We start from the raw sequence: 23,733 nt of genomic DNA, 5'->3' as shown, positions 1-23,733 counted from the left end.
AAAAATTAAAAAAGTTATAGCTCTCAGAACAAAGCGATGCAAAAACAATTCTTTTTTCCATAAAATAGTTTTTATTGTGTAAAAGCGCCAAAATATAAAAAAAAATATAAATGTAGTACCGCTATAAACGTACTGACCCAAAGAATAAAGCTACCTTATTAATTTTACCACACGCAGAACGGCATAAAAAAACCCTCAAAAAACCAATTCCTGAATTGTTGGTTTTTGTTTATTCTGCCTTCTAAAAATCAGAATAGAAAGCGATCAAAAAATGTCACGTGCCCGAAAATGGTACCAATAAAAACGTCAACTTGTCCCACAATAAACAAGCTGCCACATGACTCTGTCAGCTAAAATATAGAAAAATTATAGCTCTCAAAATATAGCGATGTAAAAACTAGTCTGCAAAAAAATGCGTCTTTTAGTTTGTGACAGCTGTCAATCATAAAAAACCTCTATAAATCTGGTATCACTGTAATCGCACCAACCCGAAGAATAAAGTCATCTAATCACTTATACCGCACAAGGAATGGCGTAAAAAACAAACTTTAGGGTTAGGGTTGTGCTAGGGTTAGGGTTGTGCTAGGGTTAGGGTTGTGCTAGGGTTAGGGTTGTGCTAAGGTTTGGGTTAGGGTTGTGTTAGGGTTGCGGTTGGGCTAGGGTTAGGGTTGGGCTAGGGTTAGGGTTGGGCTAGGGTTTGGGTTGTGCTAGGGTTAGGGTTGTGCTAGGGTTTGGGTTAGGGTTGTGCTAGGGTTAGAGTTTGGCTAGGGTTAGGGTTGGCCTAGGGTTAGGGTTGTGCTAGGGTTAGGCTAGGGTTAGGGTTAGGCTAGGGTTAGGGTTAGGCTAGGGTTAGGCTAAGGTTAGGGTTAGGCTAGGGTTAGAGTTGGACAAGGGTTGGGCTAGGGTTAGGTTTGGGCTAAGGTTAGTGTTGGGGTTGGGATTTTTTCTGAAGTAAAGAAAAAAAAATGACGACGATATGGCGACTAATGTTGAGCGCAAGTTCTCGCTACTTGAGTTTGCATCGGGTGCTCTGGTATGCACCGAGTATAGTGGGTGCTCGAGTGACATGCTCGAGTCTCCGCGCCAAATGTTTTGCAGCTGTTATACAGGCAAAAAAAACCTTGCAGGGATTGCCTCCTGCCATGCACGAGTGATCCTCGCATGTTTTTTTTGGGGTGTGTAATAACCGTGAAACATGCTGGGTGGGGACTCGAGCATGTCACTCGAGCACCCGCGATACTTGGTGCATACCTGAGCACCCGATGCAAACTCAAATAGCGAGCACTTGCACTCAAGACTAATGACAACTTATTCAATATGATGACCTAATGTTATCAAATTCTGTGTCGTACCTCTGGGTTCAAAATGTTCACTATACCCCTTGATAAAATCCTTGAGAGGTATAGTTTCCAAAATGGGGTCACTTGTGGGGGGGTTTCCACTATTTAGGCACTTCAGGGGCTCTCCAAAGGCGACATGGCATCCACTCTCGATTCCAACCAATTTTGCGTTCAAAAAGTCACACAGTGCTTCTTCACTTCTGAACTCTGCCGTGCACCCAAACACTGTATTTTCCCCACATATAGGGTATTGGCGTACTCAGGAAAAATTGCACAACAGTATTTGGGGTCCATTTTCTCCTCTTACCCTTGTGAAAATAAAAAAATTGGGGCTAAAAGATAATTTTTGTGGAAAAAGTTTGATTTTTTTATTTTCACGGCTCCATGTTACAAACTTCTGTAAAACACTTGGGGGTTCAGGGTGCTCACCACACATCTAAGTAAGTTCCCTGAGGGGTCTAGTTTCCAAAATGGTGTCACTTGTGAGGGATTTCCACTGTTTAGGCAAATCAGGGGCTCTCCAAAAGCAACATGGCGTCCACTAATTATTCAAGCAAATTTTACATTCGCTCCTTCCCTTCTGAGCCCTGTTTTGGGTATTTCTGTCATAAAGGCCCTTCAAAGTCACTTTATATGTGATGTGGTCCCTAAAAAAAATGGTTTTGTAAATTTTGTTGTAAAAATGAGAAATCGCTGGTCAATTTTTTAACCCTTATAGCTCCCTACTAAAAAAAAATTTTGGCTCCAAAATTGTGCTGATGTAAAGTAGACATGTGGGAAATGTTATTTATTAACTATTTTGTGTAACATATGTCTCTGATTTAAGGGCATAAAAATTAAAATTTTGAAAATTGCGAAATTTTCAAAATTTTCGGAAAAATTTCTGATTTTTTCACAAATAAACGCAAGTGATATTGAAGAGATTTTACCACAATCATGAAGTACAATATTTCATGAAAAAATAATCTCAGAATCAGGGGGATCCGTTGAAGCGTTCGGGAGTAATTACCTCATAAAGTGACGGTGGTCAGAATTGTAAAAATTGGCCTGGTCATTAACGTGCAAACCACCCTCGGGGGTAAAGGGGTTACACTGCCAATTCTGTCCCTCATTCAGCAGCACCTCTCCCTACTCTGCCTGTTTTCGGGATATACTGTGATGAGCATAGGGCCACCAGGTCTTATAGAGACCCGATGACGCTATGCAGCCAGCCAATCACTGTAATGCCACAACCAACATGGCTACGGCATTACAGTGAGTGTCAGGCAATCCCTGCATGTTAATTGGCTGTCTAAAGAGTGCCAAACATGCAGGGCAAGGTCCCGAGCTCCCACCCGAGCATCCAGGAAATACTGGCCGAACATTTTGAGCAGTGAGATGCTCGGGCGAGTAACGAGCAGTGGTGAGCATGCTCACTCATCACTACCCCTTACATAATCGCCATGGTAATAAATGTACTTTCATGTGAAACCTTGTGCTTTACTGCAGATGTTCATGCTGAATGAGAAATTGACCAATTTGTACTCAATATTATATACAGTCAGTCATTAAATGCTTAATCCCTAAATTACCCTAGAACACAATACATCTTCTTTTTGTTTTAGCCACAGGTGTTCCCTGAATGGTGAAGATTTAAACAGAAAATGGTTAACCCCCAACTGCAACCTACAACCTACCATCTACCATGTGAAGGGTCTTTTATACTACCTGAAGAGCATTGGTAGAACGCCACTGGTGAGTCCACTATAAAAGCCATTTCGTCACTTAGGCCACGTGCCCAAGTTGAGTATTTGGTGAGTTTTTTTACCTCAATATTTGTAAGTAGTGTTGAGCGAGTTTGCTTGGCGAATCTTCTAAAGTTTCAAATTCGGCATGAATATGGCACATTCGGATTCGTGGTTGGAAAGGCAAGCAAAATTTGTTAAATTTGGAAATTGTTCAACGAATAAGCGTGGGAGTGCGAATATGGGGCAACCACAGCGTTTTGTACAGTTTTGCAAGCATAGTGCAAGTGTATGTTGAGTGGGGAGACGTGGTAGATGAGTGGGGGGGCTGTGGAGAGCTCAGAACAGGTCAGATCAGGGGGCGTGCTATATATATTTTTTTCAGTAGGTGGTAACTTTAAGTCAGGAAAGCCAATCAGAGCGCAGGAAGAATCCACACTGTCCAGACAAAGGTGCTTGTGCAATTGGCTGCTGAAATCACATGTCCTCCCTATATAAAAAGTGGCCATGTTCCCTCAGCGCCATTCTATCCATGTAACTGCTGGGGAGACAGATGCAGCTCAGTGTTCTCCTGTGTAATTACAGATATTAGCTAGCTAGATGGGTGCTTGTGTGGAAGTCAGAAAGTGTAGATAATTCCTGGCCTGTGTACCTGTGCAATCGGTGATGCAGCACATTGTTTGTTTTTTTGTGCAAGTGCTGACATTCTGACAGAAAGAGCAGGGCCCATGCCACAGAACTGCGTTGTGCACCGCTTGTATTGAGCTCCATGCATGAGTATACCTTCAATCTATTTTTGCACTTGCTAATGTGATCAAGCTAGCAAGCAAGCGCAGCCCACCTTTTCATTTTGTGGGGTTGAAATTCTGCTCTATGCAGAGTCTGCAGAGCTTCTGAGTACAAAAAACTTTTTTTTCTGTTGCTAATGTGATAGTGCAAGCTGTGACAGCCCAGTTTTTCCTTTTTTCCCTTTTTTTGGTGGGTGAAATGCTGCTGTATGCACCGTAAAACAAATATATATTTTTGGTTGGCAGGCAGAGTCCACAAAAGTTTTTTTTGCGACACAAACGTGATCCAGTCTGCTGAAAGCCAGATACTAATTTAGTGGCATTGAACTTCAGCAGTTTTCAGAGTAAAAAATACATTTTTTCTCTTGCTAGGCACAGTCCAAAAAATATTTTTCCGTGTGACAAACGTGCTTCACTGTGCTATAAGCCAGCTACTACGTCAGTGGCGGTCAAATTCAGCTGTACGCACAGTCAAACAAATATATATTTATTGTTGGTAGCGTTGAATTTCAGCTGGTTTCAGAGTACAAAAATACATTTTTTCTCTTGCTAGGCACAGTCCAAAAAATATTTTTTCGTGTGACAAACGTGATACACTGTGCTATAAGCCAGCTACTACGTCAATTGGCGGTCAAATCCAGTAGTATGTCTTCAATCATAGAGCTCTATAACTAAGGGCACATTAAGCGTCAGAAATGTGTCAGAGAGGTTCTTGTGCTACATCATCCTTGTATGGATTTTTAAAGATATGAATTAGGAATAAAGCTTGAAGATTTTTTATTATTGGATGTGCCTGTCCACCTATTTTTTGCATTTCAGAGAAAAATATATCTGGCTGGAGTCATACAATATGATTCATGTTGTGATAGGTTCCCATTAATGACCACTGTAAAGTCGTATTGATAGTTATTAAGGGGTTATTCTTGCATTCTAAAGTAACAGAAATTGTCCCAGGACTATCGTTATTCTTGCTGGTAAATGCTATCAGCTAGAAAATGTTGTGAAGAAATTATTGTAAAGTTAGTAGATTAAAAGGGTACACACTGTAGTTTTGTACTATATACCTGAAATTACTTTTAGCAACAAAAACTTCACAGCAAAGAATAGTTTTATTTATTTCTTTTGCATCTTAAAAAACATGGTTATGCCAGGAACTCCGCCATTCTGATTGCCTGCATGTTTTACGAGATTGTTTTGCACTTTCCTCCAGTCTTCCATGCTGTGCTGCCTGGCATGCTCTAACACATTCATTGAATTAGACTTAGTATAATTTTAGCATGGCCCTATATGTGAGCCGAGAGCAATCGCAAACGCCTAGTAGGTAGTAAGTGCCAGGAAAATATTCAAGTGATATGAGCCCAGCGCTACCTCTTCTCTGGGCATTTCTATTCTTAGGCACCTGCAGTGCCTGGCCTGAATCCATGGTAAATTGTCAATATTTGTAAATTAGTATGAAAAGTATGGATCTCTGTTCTTCCTGACTTAGGCCCGCCATTGTATGACAAGACGATGTAACTCTAATTTCTTACACCTCTAAAAACTCATTGATTTTAGCTCACCAGGAAAACCAATCACATTTTGTATCCACTGAAGGGAAGAATATATCTTGTAGATTCTGCTGAGATAGCTGTAGGTAGTGGTAATGGTATGATTTCTATACCAGTTCAGCAATAACGGTAAAACAATTAACAGTAGCTACAATAGAAACACTACAAAAAATACCTCCACTTTTTTACAACTAAGCATGAAAATATAATAATACTGTATATTACTGATAACCAGCATCCTGGATGCTTGTAATCTCATATAAAATCATATATGTTTCTTCCATTATGTCTGAAAAGTTATTTTTGAACGGCAGAAATGCATAACCTATTACAGTTCTCTACGTAGTCAAGTCGGTGAAAGAAAATCTAGAAATCAAATTAACCTTTTGCTCTTTTGTGAAAACATTTCCAAAATGTTTAGTGTTTTATTTTTGAACTCTTTCCCAACATATGGTGCAAGTGGGTAGCGGATGTATGGAGTGGGCTGGGGAGAACTCTGGCCAAATAAGTCTGTGCATTGTCCTGCACAATGCCCTGTGAAAGTGCCTTAGAAAATAGTGCCCACATTTTTCCCTCTAAAAAAGTAATAATGCCCCCTTGTGTGCCTGTTGACTGACATCACAAAACCCAGAGTGTTCTAATAACGATAATGTTTAAGTGGATAAAAACATTGGATAAAAAAAATGGATAAAACAGAATTCATCATCTTTCCACCATCTCACTCAACCCCCCCATCTGACCAATCTATCAAAGTGAAAGGCTGTCCACTCTCCCCAGTCCCGCAAGCTCGCTGCCTCGGGGTAACCCTGGACTCTAATCTCTCCAAGCCCTTTCCACTTCCTGCCGACTCCAACTCAAAAATATCTACCGGATCCGCACATTCCTCAACCACGAATCTGCAAAAACACTAATGCATGCCCTCATCATCTCCCGCCTCGATTACTGCAACCTCCTGCTCTGTGGCCTCCCTTCTAACACTCTCGCACCCCTCCAATCAATCCTAAACTCTGCTACCCGACTTATCTACCTGTCACCCCGCTATTCCCCAGCCTCTCCTCTCTGAATATCTTTCATTGCCCAGGGACTCTAGTTCAAAACCATAACCCTGGCATACAAAGCCTTCCACTACCTGTCTCCTCCATACATCTGTGACCAAGTCTCCAGGTACTTATCTGCACGCAATCTCCGATCCTCATAAGATCTCCTTCTCTGCTCCCCTCTTATCTCCTCATCCCACAATCGCATACAAGATTTCTCCCGTGTATCCCCCCTACTCTGGAAATCTCTACCCCACCATATCAGACTCTCGCCTACCATAGAAACCTTCAAAAGGAACCTGAAGATCCACCTCTTCCGACAAGCCTACAACCTGCAGTAACCACTGTTCCACCATAGCACTGCACGAACAGCTCTACCCCGACCTACTGTATCCCTTGTAGATTGTGAGTCCTCTCTTCTCCTGTACCAGTTGCCGTCGCATTTTTGTTCAAGATTATTGTAATTGCTTTTGCTATGTAGACCCCTTTTTTCACATGGAAAACGCCATGCAATAAATGGCGCTATAATAATAAAGAATAATAATATTAATAATAAAGTGCCCAGTAAACATTTATAATTGTTTCCTGAGTTCCCCTATGTACAGTTCCGCTATACACATTATGATTTCCCCTCATGTCCCCTATGCACAGTATGATGAGCACACAGTTCCCTGTACACAGTATGATGTCCCCTCAGCATCCCCATAACAGTATTATTGGCACATGTATAATCGATAATAAGTGCATTTTTTTCTATCACATATTCTTTAACATTCAGTTCCACCCAGCCCAGCCTATAACATATATACTGTATGTTCAAACATATCTATTTGTTGGGAAGCACTGTCGAAAACCATTGGTTCGGGCACAGAGACGTAGAGACACCAGGGGAGGGTACATCCTGTTTACAGGAGCGTGCCAAAAATGTCTATAGGATGTTGCACAGTGAGTGCTGCATAATTCATTCCGCGCCTTCCATTCATCGTAATAGATGAGACGGCCCCTTTAGATGTCTCGGTTAGTGATAAGCGGAAATGTTCGAAATCCGATCTCAAATGTTAAGTTCGACATGAATGTGGCACATTCGGATTCGTGATCGGAAAGGCAAACAATTAAATTATGGAAAATCGGTAACGTTTGGCGAATTTACATGGTTACGTGACTGCGGGGCAACTACTGCGTTTTTTGCAGTTTTGCTACCATAGTGCTTGCGTATAAGCCACCTAGTGCTTTTAGTGGTGGTGAAATTCATCTGTTTTCAGAGGAAAAAAGAGATATTTTCTGTTGCTAGTAACAGTCCACCAAAGATTTTTTTGTGTCGCAGACATGTTACGCTCTGCTATAAGCCACCTAGTGCTTTTAGTGGTGGTGAAATTCAACTGTTTTCAGAGTAAAAACTTTTTCTTTTTCTGCTGCTAGTCAGAGTCCACCAAAGATTTTTTTGTGTCACAAACTTGATACACTTTGCTAAAAGCCACATACTATTTTAGTGGCGGTGAAATTCAGCTATATGCAGAGCTTATGCAGCGTAAATAAATCTATTTTTACAGTGACTAACGTGATACAGCAGGCTAGATCTCAGTTTGAAACATCTTGAAGCATATATTCTATGTTATACAGACCTCATCCACTGTCAAAAAATACTTTTCTTGATTCCTAATGTTATACAGCTGGGGATATCTCAGTTTGAATTAGTTTGGAGTATATCTCGTATGTTATACAGGTCTCATCCACAATAAAAAAAATACTTTGTTCTGTTACTAATAGAGATGAGTGGTGTTCGACTAGAACTGTTAGCCAATCTCAAATTCGAGCTGTTTTGGGCGGTGTTCGAGTCGTTCGACGAACGCGAACGATTTGCAAAAAATTCGGCTGTTCGAGGTTATGTTCGATAACTGTTCGTGCACCAAAAGCGTGTCCTGCATGTCTGGCGCTATGTAGAGCACCAATCATGCAGGGATTGTCTGCCACTCACTGTAATGCCACAGCCATGGTGGTTGTGGCATTACAGTGGTTGCCCAAATCGATGGGAACAGTGCTCACAGTGAAACATGAAAAGCCGGCAATTCAGCAGTGGCATACACCGGTACACGACAATTTAGAACAGAAAGAATAGAGTATCACACATAGATTAGATAGATAGAAACATGTCAGTCACATATATAAGAAGTACAGTGACAGGGTTGGTTACTGTACTTGTCATTTAGTGTTAAAGGATTTAATAAAAAAAATAATAGTGTTTTCATGCACCGTCTCTTTAAAAAAGCCGGCCGGCAATTCAGCATCGGTACCTGACAATTTATAACAGAAAGAATAGAGCATCACACATAGATTAGATAGATAGAAACATGTCAGTCACATATATAAGAAGTACAGTGACAGTGTTGATTACTGTACTTGTCATTTAGTGTTAAAATAAAGGATTTAATAAAAAAAAAAATTGGCGTGGGGTTCCCCGTAATTTTAGTCTCTAGCGGAGGTTAAGCAGACGGCTGGGGCAGATGTTTGAAGCGTGGGAAGGGGGTAATACCCACGGAGCTTCCCAGGCTACTAATATCAGCCCCCAGCTGAATACCTAGCCTTTACTAGCAATTAAGATGGGGGACCCCCAAAAAAATGACGTGGGGTCCCCCCTATTTCAATAGCTAGCAAAGGCTAGGCAGACAGCTGGGGGCTGATATTAATAGCCCAGGAAGGGTGCCATGAATATTGGCCACCTCCCAGGCTAGAAACACCAGCCGTCAGCCGCCCCAGAAATGGCGCATCCATAGGATGCGCCAATTCTGGCACTTAGCCTCGCTCTTCCCACTGCCCTGTAGCGGTGGCAGTGGGATAATAGGGCTGGGGTTGATGTCAGCTTAAAATGCCAGCCGATATCAAGCCCAGGTTAGTAATGGAGAGGCGTCTATAAGACGCCCCCATTACTAACCCCATAGTCAAAGTTAAAAAAAAACACAAACACCCAGAATAAAGTCCTTTAATTGAAATAAACACACAATTCTTTATTATTCATTCCAGCTGAAGCCAATGTCTTCTGCAATAAAAGTAAAATAATAAAGCAACATCATCCTTACCTTTCCATGGTTCCCATGACAGCTCCAACTCTGCTACATTCACATGGCAGGCTGGATCGGGGGTGGCTCAACACTAGCTACTAATGTGATACAGTATTACTAATGTGATACAGTAGGGGACATCTCAGTTTGAAATTGTTCGTAGCATATCTCCTATGTTTTCAGGCCTCATCCACACTAAAAAATACTTTCTTCTGTTACTGACATCATACATTGGGGGACATCTCAGGGTGCCAAGAGAGGGTGGTTCACTGCGATCGAGTGGGGTTGGCGATACCAATTTTTTTTTTAGTGAAGATGTTAGTGAAGGCGAGGAACAAATGGAAGAGGAAGAGGTGATGAGCGAGCAATAGTCAGAACATGAAAACTATAATCATTCCCTCTCTGTAAGTGTTTGGCAGGTAGGGACGGAGGAAACAAGCATCAGAATTACCCAGCCACCAACACAGCATGGGCTTGAACCTCAGGAAAGAGGCCGACATATGAGTGCGTTCTTGCTGCGCTATCTGCAACATGATCCCCGTATAGTTATGATTCAAAATAGTGCTGATGACTGAGGTACCACTCTGTTAGATCAATGTTAAAAGAGTAAATTTTGCCAGATCCTTCCCGCCCTGGAAAGGGACCCGCAAATGCTGGAGCATCAAAACACACTTTTGCACAACCTTAACATAGGTTTTCCCCAACCAGCAGTGAGGCACACAGAGTTCATCGCAGCTCTACATTTCCCACCTCTGGCACGTCAATTTGTCAATGCCAAAATATTAGCAGCAGCAGTAGTGTAAGTGGCAGAAGCAATTTCTGTGAGTCCTTTCACACATTTTTTAGACCAGCTCGTGCACATACACAACAGAGTACAAGTCTGACACGCAGTGAAAAACTGGAGAGGATGGTGTAGTCCTGATTTAGTCTCCATCTGCTGGGTTGGCTGTAGTGGAAGAGATTTTGGTTCCTAATTCTACAATCTCTACTGTAGTGAAATTAATGCCACTTTGCTGGTGTCTGCCACTAATTCTTGGAAATGTGGAGAATCCTGATTGGGTCTACATTAGTGATGAGCGAGCACTAAAAAGCTCGGGTACTCATTGTTCGAGTCGAGCAAATTGGAATGCTCGAGTGCTCGGACCGAGTAACGAGCCCAATGTAAGTCTATGGAAAACTCGAGCATTTTTCCGGTGGCTCCTCCGGCGGTCTGCAGAGGGCCTAAAAATTGCCCAAATCAATGGGAGCAGTGCTCAAATGACATGGGAACAGCATGGGGAATACCCCTGGAAGCATTTCTGACTCCCAGGTCACTGCTGTCAACAACGTTGTCAGAGGTATTAGGCCACATTTACAGACTCACAATAAAACATACAAAAACAAAACCAAAATGGATTTTCCTGGGAAATATGTTAAGGAAAATCCTTTCCAGGGTAATGACTTGTATATAAGGCAAAATAAATATACAAAAACAAAAATGCTCCTCCATACCTTGGGCTATATTCACACGTAGCGTTTTTGATGTGTTTTCACTTTTACATTGCTTTCAAACAAGACAAATGCATTCACCAGGAAATGTCATTTTAACATTTTACAAACGTTTCTGGTCATGTGGTGTGTGACACATCATTAGACACATCCTGTTACATTTATGATGGAGGGACTCTGAAAGTCACAAAGACTATTTTCATAGGGACATCAGGCGGCCCTTACTATTCTTAAAGGGCCAGCAGTCGGCCCTCGCTATTGTTAGAGATCCATCAGCCTGCTATGCTTTGTTCTTCCCATTATTGAGTGGATCTGCTATACTGTTATTGCATATGCAGTGACTGCAATGGCTGCCAAAAATTTGGAGGAACCCCAATGCCCCTTGCAAGAGACGTAGAGGTCGTAGGACCTCCTGCAAAAAATGCTCTCATTATTAGGAAGTGGGTGTCCCATACTGTTTGCTATGCAGTGAAGCAACAGCTGCCAAAAATTTGGAGGAACTCCAAAGCCCCTTGCAAGAGACATAGATATATTGATATGGTACATATGGTGGTGATATGGTGTTGGAGGATGAGGATGCGGAGAAGGAGGAGGATAAGAGCAAATAAACAGAATCAGGAAGCGTATACCCATGTCTTGGTGTGAAGACAGAGGTGCATGGGAATAGAGTTAGACCTCCCAAAGAAAGACGCTGTATTTGATTTTAAGTTATGCTGCTATCATTCGGTGGTGTTCAGACGTCTGGCCCAATCCAGCCCTTATTTATTTTTATAAGAGTCAGCCTGTCCGCATTTTCAGTTAACAGGCGGATGCGCTTATCGGTTATAATTCCACCGGCGGCACTAAAAACCCACTCTGACAAAACGCTAGAGGCAGGGCAGGCTAGCACCTCCAAGGCGTAGAGAGCCAGTTCATGCCACATGTCCAGCTTGGATACCCAATAATTATAAGGCACAGAGGAATCACGGAGGACGGTCGGCAAGGTACTCCTTCACCATCTTCCATAACTTTTCATTCCTTGAGAAAGTACCTCGCGCATCAGGGCTTGTGCGATAGGGAGGTCTGAGAAAACTGTCCCAGATCTTTGACAGTGTTCCTCTGCTTCTGCTCGATTGCATTTGTGTCTCTCTCGCCTGTACTCCTTGGTTGTCCAATGAACTGTGACCTCTGATGCCAGCGTTTTCAGATGCCAGGCATGGTACGTGTGTGAGCTCGCCTCAGAGCCGCAACCAGGCTCTGGCCATTGTCACACACGACCATGCCTGGCTGTAGGTTCAGTGGTGTCAGCCACAGATCTGCCTGCTCTTTCAGAGCTGTCCACAACTCTTCAGCGTTGTGCGGTCTGTCACATAAGCATATTAGCTTCAGCACAACCTGCTGCCGCTTGACCAAGGCAGTGCTGCAGTGTTTTCAGATAGCGACTGATGAGGTCATTTCAGAGATGGAGGCTGAAAAGGAGGAGGAGGTGCAGGAGCTGTAGAATGTGCGGGCAAAACTGATTGACCCAGGGCTCGCAATCCTCGGCATCAGGAGGACATGTTCCAACCCAAGGTCCGACTGGGTCCCAGCATCCACTATATTATCCCAGTGTGCCGTCAGCGAGATATACCGTCCCTGCCCACAAGCACTTGTCCAAGTGTCCGTGGTAAGGTGGACTTTCCCAGTATCTGTGTTGTTGAGGGCACGTCTATTGTTGTGGGACACATGATCGTGTAATGCGGGGACGGCACACCGGGAGAAATAGTGGCAGCTGGGTACTGAGTACCGAGGGACAGCCACCACCATCAGGTTGCGGAAAGCTTACATCTCCACGAACCTAAAAGGCAACATTTAGAGCGCAAGCATTCGCAAAATGTGTGAATTTAGTAGTGTGGCCTGTGGGGCGTTGGCTGCATATTTGCGCTTGTATTCCAAGGACTGGGGTAGGGACAACTGAACGCTGCGCTGGGACAAGAATGTGGACGTGCTTGCTGATGGGTGCAGGTGCAAATGGCCTCTTTGGGGTTATCTGCAGAGTCTTTAAAAAATAACCAGACTCGGAAGACCTAACAGTTGTACTGGCAACTTCCGTCGTGTTGGTGTTACAAGGAAAGCTTTCCCACCTTGTGTCTGCGGCCACCACGCTGCTTCTTCCTGCTTGTTGTGATGCAACGCCTCCCTCCCCATGTGTTCTGCTGTCCTCGCTCTGTATGTCCCCCTGCCAGGTTGGGTCAGTTACTATATCATCCACCACCTCGTCTTCCACTACCGCACCCTGGTCCTCCTCCTGACTTTCTGGCAATTGTGTCTCATCATCATCATCATCATCCACCTCTTGCGACAGTAATTGCACTTTTCCACCGTCGCCTTTGTGTGACCATGGCTGCTTCAATATTTAGGCATCACTACATGTGTTCCCCTCTTGACTCGCTTGAAGATGGCCGGGCGAGAGGCCCAAATCTACAAATGGAAAAGTGAACAGCTCTTCTGAGTGTCCAAGTGAGGGATCAGTTGTCTCCGGGCACTCAACGTAGTGGGAGGAAGGAGGATCAGGGTGAGGAATATGCGATCCAGACTCATGGGTGATAGGTGATATGTCTGACGGAGAAACACGGTTTTAAATAGTAGGCCTGTAATTTACTAATATTATTCTACACAGAGACCTAGTTTGAATAGCTTGACCGACAAACTGCAACGTAGTGAAAATGGAAGACATGCATGATTTTTGAACAGTCTTATAGGTGATATGTCTGACAGAGAACCACGGTTTTAAATAGTAGGCCTGTAATTTACTAATATTATTCTACACAGAGACCTAGTGTGAGTACCTTGACCGACAAACTGCAACAAAATGAAAATGGAAGACATGCATGATTTTTGAACAGTCTTATAGGTGATACGTCTGACAGAGAACCACGGTTTTAAATAGCACGCCTGTAATTTACTAATATTATTTTACACAGAGACCTAGTGTGAATAACTTCACCGACAAACTGCAACAGAATGGAAAAGGAGGCCAATATTTTCCACGTTCAGTTAAATTTTCTGGATTTTTGTCGCTGAAATATGTAACAGATCTGGCTTTATTCTGCAGTGAGAACAAGCAAATGGAGCAGAAAAATGGTGTACTCTGGATTGCTTTTTAAGCAAATAACCAGGATTAAGATAAAAAAAAAATTGGCTTTCTATGTCTAGAAATATCTGTAATTATTACAGCAGCAGCAGCAGACAAGATATTCAATGAACCCTCTTGTGCTGTATCATACGTGCCTGGCTGCCTAGCACTTATTATATGCAGCTGGATTAGTCATAGAAGGACTGTTAGTTCAGATGGATATACAGTATATATATATGTTGTGGAATACCTATACTAACAGGACTTTCGATGGACCCTCTTGTGCTGTATCATGCACTGCAGTCTGCCACATTCACTGCCTGCCTAACTCCTGTTATCACCAATGAACATATGCAGCTGGATTAGTTGGATTAGTCCTCAGAAAGACTGTTAGTTCAGTCGGATATATATATATACAGTACAGACCAAAAGTTTGGACACACCTTCTCATTTAAAGATTTTTCTGTATTTTCATGACTATGAAAAATGTACATTCACACTGAAGGCATCAAAACTATGAATTAACACATGTGGAATTATATACTTAACAAAAAAGTGTGAAACAACTGAAAATATGTCTTATATTCTAGGTTCTTCAAAGTAGCCACCTTTTGCTTTGATGACTGCTTTGCACACTCTTGGCATTCTCTTGATGAGCTTCAAGAGGTAGTCACCGGAAATGGTCTTCCAACAATCTTGAAGGAGTTCCCAGAGATGCTTAGCACTTGTTGGCCCTTTTGCCTTCATTCTGCGGTCCAGCTCACCCCAAACCATCTCAATCGGGTTCAGGTCTGGTGACTGTGGAGGCCAGGTCATCTGGCGTAGCACCCCATCACTCTCCTTCTTGGTCAAATAGCCCTTACACATCCTGGAGGGGTGTTTGGGGTCATTGTCCTGTTGAAAAATAAATGATGGTCCAACTAAACGCAAACCGGATGGAATAGCTTGCCGCTGCAAGATGCTGCAGTAGCCATGCTGGTTCAGTATGCCTTCAATTTTGAATAAATCCCCAACAGAGTCACCAGCAAAGCACCCCCACACCATCATACCTTCTCCTCCATGTTTCACGGTGGGAACCAGGCATGTAGAGTCCATCCGTTCACCTTTTCTGTGTCGCACAAAGACACGGTGGTTGGAACCAAAGATCTCAAATTTGGACTCATCAGACCAAAGCACAGATTTCCACTGGTCTAATGTCCATTCCTTGTGTTCTTTAGCCCAAACAAGTCTCTTCTGCTTGTTGCCTGTCCTTAGCAGTGGTTTCCTAGCAGCTATTTTACCATGAAGGCCAGCTGCACAAAGTCTCCTCTTAACAGTTGTTGTAGAGATGTGTCTGCTGCTAGAACTCTGTGTGGCATTGACCTGGTCTCTAAACGGAGCTGCTGTTTACCTGCGATTTCTGAGGCTGGTGACTCGGATAAATTTATCCTCAGAAGCAGAGGTGACTCTTGGTCTTCCTTTCCTGTGGCGGTCCTCATGTGAGCCAGTTTCTTTGTAGCGCTTGATGGTTTTTGCAACTGCACTTTGGGACACTTTCAAAGTTTTCCCAAATTTTCGGACTGACTGACCTTCATTTCGTTTTTCTTTACTTAGCTGCTTTTATCTTGCCATAATACAAATTCTAATAGTCTATTCAGTAGGACTATCAGCTGTGTATCCACCTGACTTCTGCACAACACAACTGTTGGTCAGAACCCCATTTATAAAGCAAGAAATCCCACTTATTAAACCTGACAGGGCACACCTGTGAAGTGAAAACCATTTCCGGTGACTACCTCTTGAAGCTCATCAAGAGAATGCCAAGAGTGTGCAAAGCAGTCATCAAAGCAAAAGGTGGCTACTTTGAAAAACCTAGAATATAAGACATAATGTCAGTCGTTTCACACTTTTTTGTTAAGTATATAATTCCACATGTGTTAATTCATAGTTTTGATGCCTTCAGTGTGAATGTACAATTTTCAAAGTCATGAAAATACAGTAAAATCTTTAACTGAGAAGGTGTGTCCAAACTTTTGGTCTGTACTGTATGGTGTGGAATACCTATACTAACTATAAACAAGCAAATCTCTCCCTGACGCAGCCAATCACTGTAATGCCCACAACCAACATGGCTACGGCATTACAGTGCATGGCAGGCAATGCCTGCATGTTCATTGGCTCTTTATAGGGCGTCAAACATGCAGGGAGGGGACATGAATTCCCGCCCGACCAACCCGGGCATAGTGATGCTCGTGCGAGTACCGAGCATTGGCGAGCATGTTCGCTCATCACTAGTCTCCATCTAATGGGTTTGGCTGTAGTGGAAGAGGTTTCTGTCTCCATTAAACTACTTCTACTCTGGTGAAATTCATGCCACTTTGGTGGTGTTAGGCCTTAATTTAGGGAAATGTAAACACTTATGATGGAGTCTCCATCTACTTGGTTGGCTTTAGGGGAAGACTAGTGATGAGCAAGCATGCTCGCTACTGCTCAGTGCTCACCCAAGCATCTCATTTCTCATTTCTGGGGTTTGCTCTGCTGGAGCTCGGGTCCCCTCCCTGCATGTTTGGCGCTCTTTAGAGCCTAATCAACATGCAGGGATTGTCTGCCACACACTGTAATGCCGCAGCAATGTTGGTTGTGACATTACAGTGATTAGCTGGCCGCACAGCGTCATCAGGTCTATATCAGAGTTGGCGCCGACGTGCTCGTCAGTCTACTCCGCAATCAGGTAGTGTAGGAAGAGGTGCTGCTGAGCTAGGGAGAGATTTGTTTTTTATTAGTTAGTGTAAGTATTGCACAAGATTCTCTACAGATATCCATCTCAACTAACAGTCCTTCTGAGGACTAATCCAGCTGCAGAGATATCAGTGCTAGGCAGGCAGGCAGGATATATAGCAGACTGCAGTGCTTATAGCAAGAGGGTCCATTCCAGTTCTTTCTGCTGGTGCTTTTACACATATTATATTTGTAGAAATAGCCCCAGGTACCAGGGGCCAGGAATATATATATTTTTTATCTTAATCCTAATTATTTGCTTAAAAAGCAATCCAGAGAACACCGTTTTCTTGCGCCATTTGCTTGTTGGCACAGAATACAGCCAGGTCCTTTCCATATTACAACTCTAAATATCCAGCTATATAAAATTGTGGTTTGTGCGTCACATGAAACACATATAATTGCGCTGAAAGTATCGCCATTTCTGGTCTCCATTGAAATTTTGTTGCAGTGTGTCAGCGAACTTATTGACACGAGGTCGGCGCTGTTAAAAATATTTATAAACAGGCTAACTATTTAAAACTGTGGTTTCTCCGTCACATGGATCACATATAATTGCGCTGAAAATATTGCCATTTCTGGCCTCCATTCAAATTTTGTTGCAGTGTGTCAGTGAACTTATTGACACGAGGTTGGCGCTGTTAAAAATATTTACCTACAGGCCAGCTATTTAAAACTGTGGTTTGTCTGGCACACAGATCACATATAATTGCACTGAAAATTCTGCCATTTCTGGTCTCCATTAAAATTTTGTTTCAATGTGTCAGCAAAGTTATTGACATCAGTTTGCTGATAAAAATAGTTACCTACATGCCAGCTATTTAAAACTGTGGTTTGTCCGTCACACGGATCACATGTAATTGCGCTGAAAATGTTGCCATTTCTTGCCTCCATTGAAATTTTGTTGCAGTGTGTCAGCAAACTTATTAACACGAGGTTGGCGCTGTTAAAAATAATTACCTACAGGCCAGATATTTAAAACTGTGGTTTGTCTGTCATACGGATCACAAATAAATTCGTTCCAAATTCAGCCATTTATAGTGAGCGTGGAAGATATTGTCCTCCATTTAAAATGGGCAAGGCGCGTTTCAAGGGACAGGGAACAGGACGTGATAGTGATGATGATGGTGCATGCAGAGGCCAAGGCCGTGGGCAAGCTGAAATTGTGCCACAACAAACACCCACATCTTCTCGCTCGACCTTCCTGTCCCAATTAATAGGGGATTGCAGAACACCACTACTGAACACAGAGCAGTGTGAAAAGGTTATTGGTTGGATATCAGATAATGCTTCCAGTCACTTAGCCACCACCACCACCCTTTCTTCCACACGGTCAAGTCTCAGTAGCCGTGAGTCTGAACCACATATTCCTCACCCTCATCCTCCTTCCTCCCACCATGCTGAGTGCCCGGAGACAACTGATCCCACACTTGGACACTCCGAAGAGCTGTTCACTTTTCCATTTATAGAATCGGGTCTCTCGCCCGGTCCACTTGAAGCAGGGCAAGAGGAGATCGCATGTAGCGATGCCCAAATATTTGAGCAGCCACGGTCATACGAAGGCGACGGTGGGAAAGTGTCACAAGAGGTGGACAATGATGGCACACAATTGTCAGAAAGTCAGGAGGAGGACCAGGGTGTGAAAGTGGAAGAAAAGGGGGTGGATAATGTAGTAACTGACCCAACCTGGCAGGAGGACATGCAGAGCGAGGACAGCAGCACACTGGTGGAAGGAGGCAGAGCACTCTAACTGGCAGGAAGAAGCAGTGTGGTGGCCGCAGACAGAAGGCGGGCAATTGTTCCCCGTAACACCTACACGATGGAAGTTGCCAGTACAACTGTTACGTTTTCCCAAGTCTGGTTGTTTTCAAAGACTCTGCCGATAACCCCAAAAAGGTCATTTGCACCACCTGCCAGGACAGCATCAACAGGGGGAGAAAAACTAGCAGCCTGACCACCACTAGCATGATCATGCACATGGCAGCAAAGCTCCCGAATAAGTGGGCCAAACCCCAGGGTCCAGGAACAGTGTCTGTGGGTGACACCACTGCTTCTTCCGGTGTTGTGCGTGCAAGCCAATCCCCTGTCCATAGTGCATGCTAAGCTACCTCCTGCCCTGCACCTCTTGTTGCACACTCTCAACTAGCACCATCAGCAAGCATGTCAACGTCCCAGCGCAGCGTTCAGTTGGCCATAGCCCAGTCCTTGGAACGCAAATGCAAATACGTAGCCAACGCCCCACAGGCCTCATTTCTAAATTCCCACATTTCGCGACTGCTTGCGCTAGAAATGTTACCTTTTAGGCTCATGGAGACAGAAGCATTCCGTAATCTGGTGGCGGCGGCTGTCCCTCGGTACTCGGTCCCCAGCCACCACTATTTCTCCTCGTGTGCCTTCCTTGCATTATACAAGCCCACAATATTAGCCGTGCCTTCAACAATGCCGTTACAGGGAAAGTCCACCTAACCACGGACACATGGACAGGTGCTTGTCGGCAGGGACGGTACATCTCGCTGATGGCACACTGGGTTAACATAGTGGAAGCCCGGACCCAGTCAGACCTTGGGACGGAACACATCCTCCCGATGCCTAGGATTGTGGGCCCTAGGTTAATCATGGTTGCCCCCACAGTCTACAGCTCCTGCACCTCATCCTACTCAGCCTCCTCCTCGTCTTCAGCCTCCATCTATGAAATGACCACATCAGTCACAAGCTGGAAGCACTGCAGCACTGCCTCAGCCAAGCGGTAACAGGCTGTGCTGAAGCTAATATGCTTAGGTAACAAACCGCAGAATGCTGAAGAGTTTTGAACAGCTCTGAAAGAGCAGGCAGATCTGTGGCTGACACCGCTGAATTTACAGCCAGGCATGGTCATGTGTGACAATGGCTGGAACCTGATGGCGGCTCTGAGGTGAGGAGAGCTCACACATGTACCATGCCTGGCCCATGTGCTTAACCTCGTGGTTCAACGGTTTCTCAAAATCTACCCGGAACTTCCTGATCTGCTTGTCAAAGTACGCCTCCTGTGTGCCCATTTTAGAAAATCAGCTTCAGCTTTCGCTGCCCTTGCCGTGCTTCAGCAGTGTTTGCAGCTTCCGGCTCACCAACTGGTGTGTGATGTCCCCATGCGTTGGAACTCTACACTGCCGATGTTGGGAAGGATTTGTGAGCAGAAGAGGGCACTTGTTGACTACAAGCATCAACAAGGCCATCGGTATTCAGTTCAGACTCCACACATAAGACCCCAGGAGTGGATATGGATGTCAGACATCTGTACCATCCTCCAAAACTTTGAGGACTCCACCAAGATGGTGAGCGGTGATGACGCTATAATTAGCATCAACATCTCGCTCCTTTGTCTTCTGAAACGTTCTCTGCTCACAAAGAGGATGCATTGCAGGCGAAGCACGATGAGATGGAGCAAGGAACCATACAAGGTGATCACACACAGCCCAGCCTCATCTCATCGCAACGTGGATTGAGTGACAATGAGGAAGAGAAGGAGAAAGAGGAAGAACATAAGCTAGCGATATAGAAGGTACTACCTGCACAAATGTCATTCTGTCTGTTCAGCGTGGATGGCCTGAGGACAGGGAGGAAGAGGAGGAGGAGGAGGAGAGCATGGTCAGTCGTCCTCTTGGGTGAGGACATGGAAGTCTTGCCTTTTAGCAATCTGGCACGCATGGCTGAGTTTATGTTACGCTGCTTTTCCTGTGACCCTCGTGTTCTCTAAATTTTGGGTGACAGTCATTACTGGTTAGTGACATTTCTAGACCCACGCTACAAGGAGAACTTTATATCTCTTATTCTCAAGGCGGAGAGGTCTATAAAAATGGGGCAGTACCAGAGGGCCCTTGTTGCGGAACTATTAAAAAAATTTCCATCTGAAAACGCTGGCGGCAGAGGTAACAGTTCGTTGGACAACCAAGGATTACAGGCAAGAGAGACACAACTCCAATCCTGCAGAGGCAGGGGAACACTGTCAAAGTTGTGGGAGAGTTTTCTCAGCCCCTCCCATCGCACAGGCCCTGAGGCGCGGGGTACTCTCACAAGGAGTGTAAAGTTTGGGAAGATGCTGAGGGAGTACCTTGCCGACCGTACCAACGTCCTCCGTGATTCCTCTGTGCCTGATAATTATTGGGTATCCAAGCTGGACGTGTAAAATGAACTGGCCTTTTACACCTTTGAGGTCCTGGCCTGCCCTGCGGCTAGCGTTTTATCAGAGCGGGTTTTTAGTGCCGCTGGTGGAATTATAACTGATAAGTGCATCTGCCTGTCAACTAAAAATGCTGACAGGCTGACTCTTATAAAATTGAACAAGGGCTGGATTGGGCCAGACTTCTCAACACCACCCAATGATATCAGCGTAACATAAACTCAAATCCAGTGTCTATTTTTGGGAGGTGTATTCCCATGCACCTTTTCACACCCACACATGGGTATACTCTTCCTGATTTGGGCTATTTGCTCTTGTCCCCCTCCTTCTCCTCATCCTCATCCTCTACCACTATGTCACCAGGGTGACCGTGGCCCATGATGCAACACCCACATACTTTTTTTAAAGAGTGTTTATGATGCCTGTAAAAAAATTTTTTATACAGTGTGTTCATGTATACCCTCAGGGGTAAATGTTTGTCAGCCCATACATTTAGTTCATGGGCAATACAAGTATAGGAGACCCGCTTCTTTCAAATGTGAACATTTTTTTATGAGGCCCTCTACGTCTCTTCCAAGGGGCAGTGGAGTGCCTCCCAATTTTTTTTCAGCCCTTGCATTCACTGCATAGGCCAACACAATGGGAGACCCACTTTCTAACAATGGGAGCATTGTTTTCAGGAGGCCCTCTGCGTCTCTAACAAGGGGCATTGGAGTGCCTCCCAATTTTTGGCAGCCCTTGCATTCACTGCATAGGCCAACACTATGGGAGACTCACTTCTTAATATTGGGAACATTGTTGCTGGAGGCCCTCTGACCTTCACGTCTCTAGCAATGGGCATTGGAGTGCCTCCAAATTTTTGGCCACCCTTGCATTCACTGCATTGGCAAATACCATGGGCGACCCACATTGTTTTCAGGAGGCCCTCCTCTAAGTCTCTTCAAAGGGGTATTGGGGTGCATCCAAATTTTCAAAGGGGTATTGGGGTGCGTCCAAATTTTGGGCAGCCCTGCCACTCACTGCATACGCAATAACAGTATAGGAGACCCACTCTTTAGTAATGGTAACAACAAAGCATAGCCGGCTGATGGCTCTCTGAGAATAGTGAGTGCCGACTGCTGGCCCTTTAAGAATAGTAAAGGCCGCCTGATGGCCCTATAAAAATAGGCTTTGTGACTTACAGAGTCCCTCCTTCATAAATGAAACAGGATGTTTCTGATGATGTTTCACACACCACATGGCCAAATAAGGTTGTAAAATGTTAAAATGACATTTCCCGGTGAATTCATTTGTCACGGTTGAAAGGAATGTATAAGTGCAAAAACGCATCAAAAACGCTAAGTGTGAGCATAGCTCAAGGTGTGGAGGAATATTTTTGTTTTTGGTTATTTATTTTGCCTTATAGACAAGTCATTACCCTGGAAAGGGTTTCCCTTAACATATTTCCCAGGAAAATCCATTTTGGTTTTGTTTTTGTATGTTTTATTGTGAGTCCGTAAAAGTGGCGTAATACCTCTGACAACGTTGTTGACAGCAGTGACCTGGGAGTCAGAAATGCTTCCAGGGGTCTTCCCCATGATGTTCCCATGTCATTTAAGCAATGTTTCCATCGATTTGGGCAATTTTAGGCCCTCTGCAGACCGCCGGGGAATGCCTTCTTAAAAATGCTCGAGTTTTCCATAAACTTACATTGGGCTCGTTGCTCGGGTCGAGCACTCGAGCATTCCAATTTGCTCGACCTGAGCATCGAGCACCCGAGCATTTTAGTGCTCGCCCATCACTATTGAAGATATGTCGTTTCTAATTCTACAGTTTCTACTGTAGTGAAGTTGATGCTACTTTGCTGGTGTCTGCCACTAATTTTTTGAAATGTAGGGAATCCTGATTGGGTCTCCATCTATTAGGTTTGATTGTAGTAGAAGAGGCTTCTGTCTCCATTAAACTACTTCTACTCTTGTGAAATTGATGCCACTTTTCTAGTGTCTGCCATTAATTTTTGGAAATGTGGGGAATCCTGATTGGGTCTCCATATATTGGGTTTAACTGTGGGGAAGAGAATTCTGTCTTCATTAAACTACTTCTACTCGGGTGAAATTGATGCCACTTTGCTGGTGTCTGCCATTAATTTTTGGAAATGTGGGGAATCCTGATTGGGTCTCCATCTATTGGGTTTGGCTGTAGTGGAAGAGGTTTCTGTCTCCATTAAACTACTTCTACTCTGGTGAAATTGATGCCACTTTGCTGTTGTCTGCCACTAATTTTTGGAAATGGGGGGAATCCTGATTGGGTCTCCATATATTGGGTTTAGCTGTAGTGGAAGAGGTTTTTGTTTCTACTAAACTACTTCTACTCTGGTGAAATTGATGCCACTTTGCTGGTGTCTTCCACTAACTTTTGGAAATGTGGGGAATCCTGATTGGGTCTCCATCTATTGGGTTTGGCTGTAGTGGAAGAGGTTTCTGTCTCCATTAAACTACTCCTACTCTGGTGAAATTGATGCCACTTTGCTGGTGTCTGCCACTAATTTTTAGAAATGTGGGAAATCCTGATAGGGTCCCCATTTACTTGGTTTGCTATAGGGGAACAGTTGTCCTTCCTAATTCTACAATTTGTACAGCACTGAAATTGATGCCACTTTGTTGGTTTTAAGCCCTATTTTTTGGAACTGTGGAGAATCCTGATTGGATCTCTCCATCTATTGGATTGGCTGTAGTGGAAGAGTTTTCTATCTCCATTAAACTACTTC

At 44.0% G+C, this 23,733-nt stretch overlaps 1 protein-coding gene across 2 annotated transcripts in view; it reads left to right on the top strand.

The window, feature by feature from the left end:
• AGBL1 (AGBL carboxypeptidase 1) overlaps window positions 1–23,733 on the top strand; it is a 1,577,225-nt gene that overhangs the window by 785,442 nt on the left and 768,050 nt on the right. For both annotated transcript variants that reach the window (XM_073653286.1, XM_073653285.1), the window contains exon 19: window positions 2,945–3,074. In XM_073653286.1, coding sequence (XP_073509387.1) covers window positions 2,945–3,074 — 130 coding nt within the window. The remainder of the gene's footprint in view (window positions 1–2,944; window positions 3,075–23,733) is intronic.

This window comes from Phyllobates terribilis, unplaced genomic scaffold (genome assembly GCF_046119375.1).
Source record: "Phyllobates terribilis strain yellow unplaced genomic scaffold, ASM4611937v1 Scaffold_11__3_contigs__length_659146591, whole genome shotgun sequence".
Classification (NCBI taxonomy): Eukaryota; Metazoa; Chordata; class Amphibia; order Anura; family Dendrobatidae; genus Phyllobates; species Phyllobates terribilis.
The sequence above is the reverse complement of the archived record's forward strand: the minus strand, read 5'-3'. Positions and strand labels throughout refer to the sequence as shown.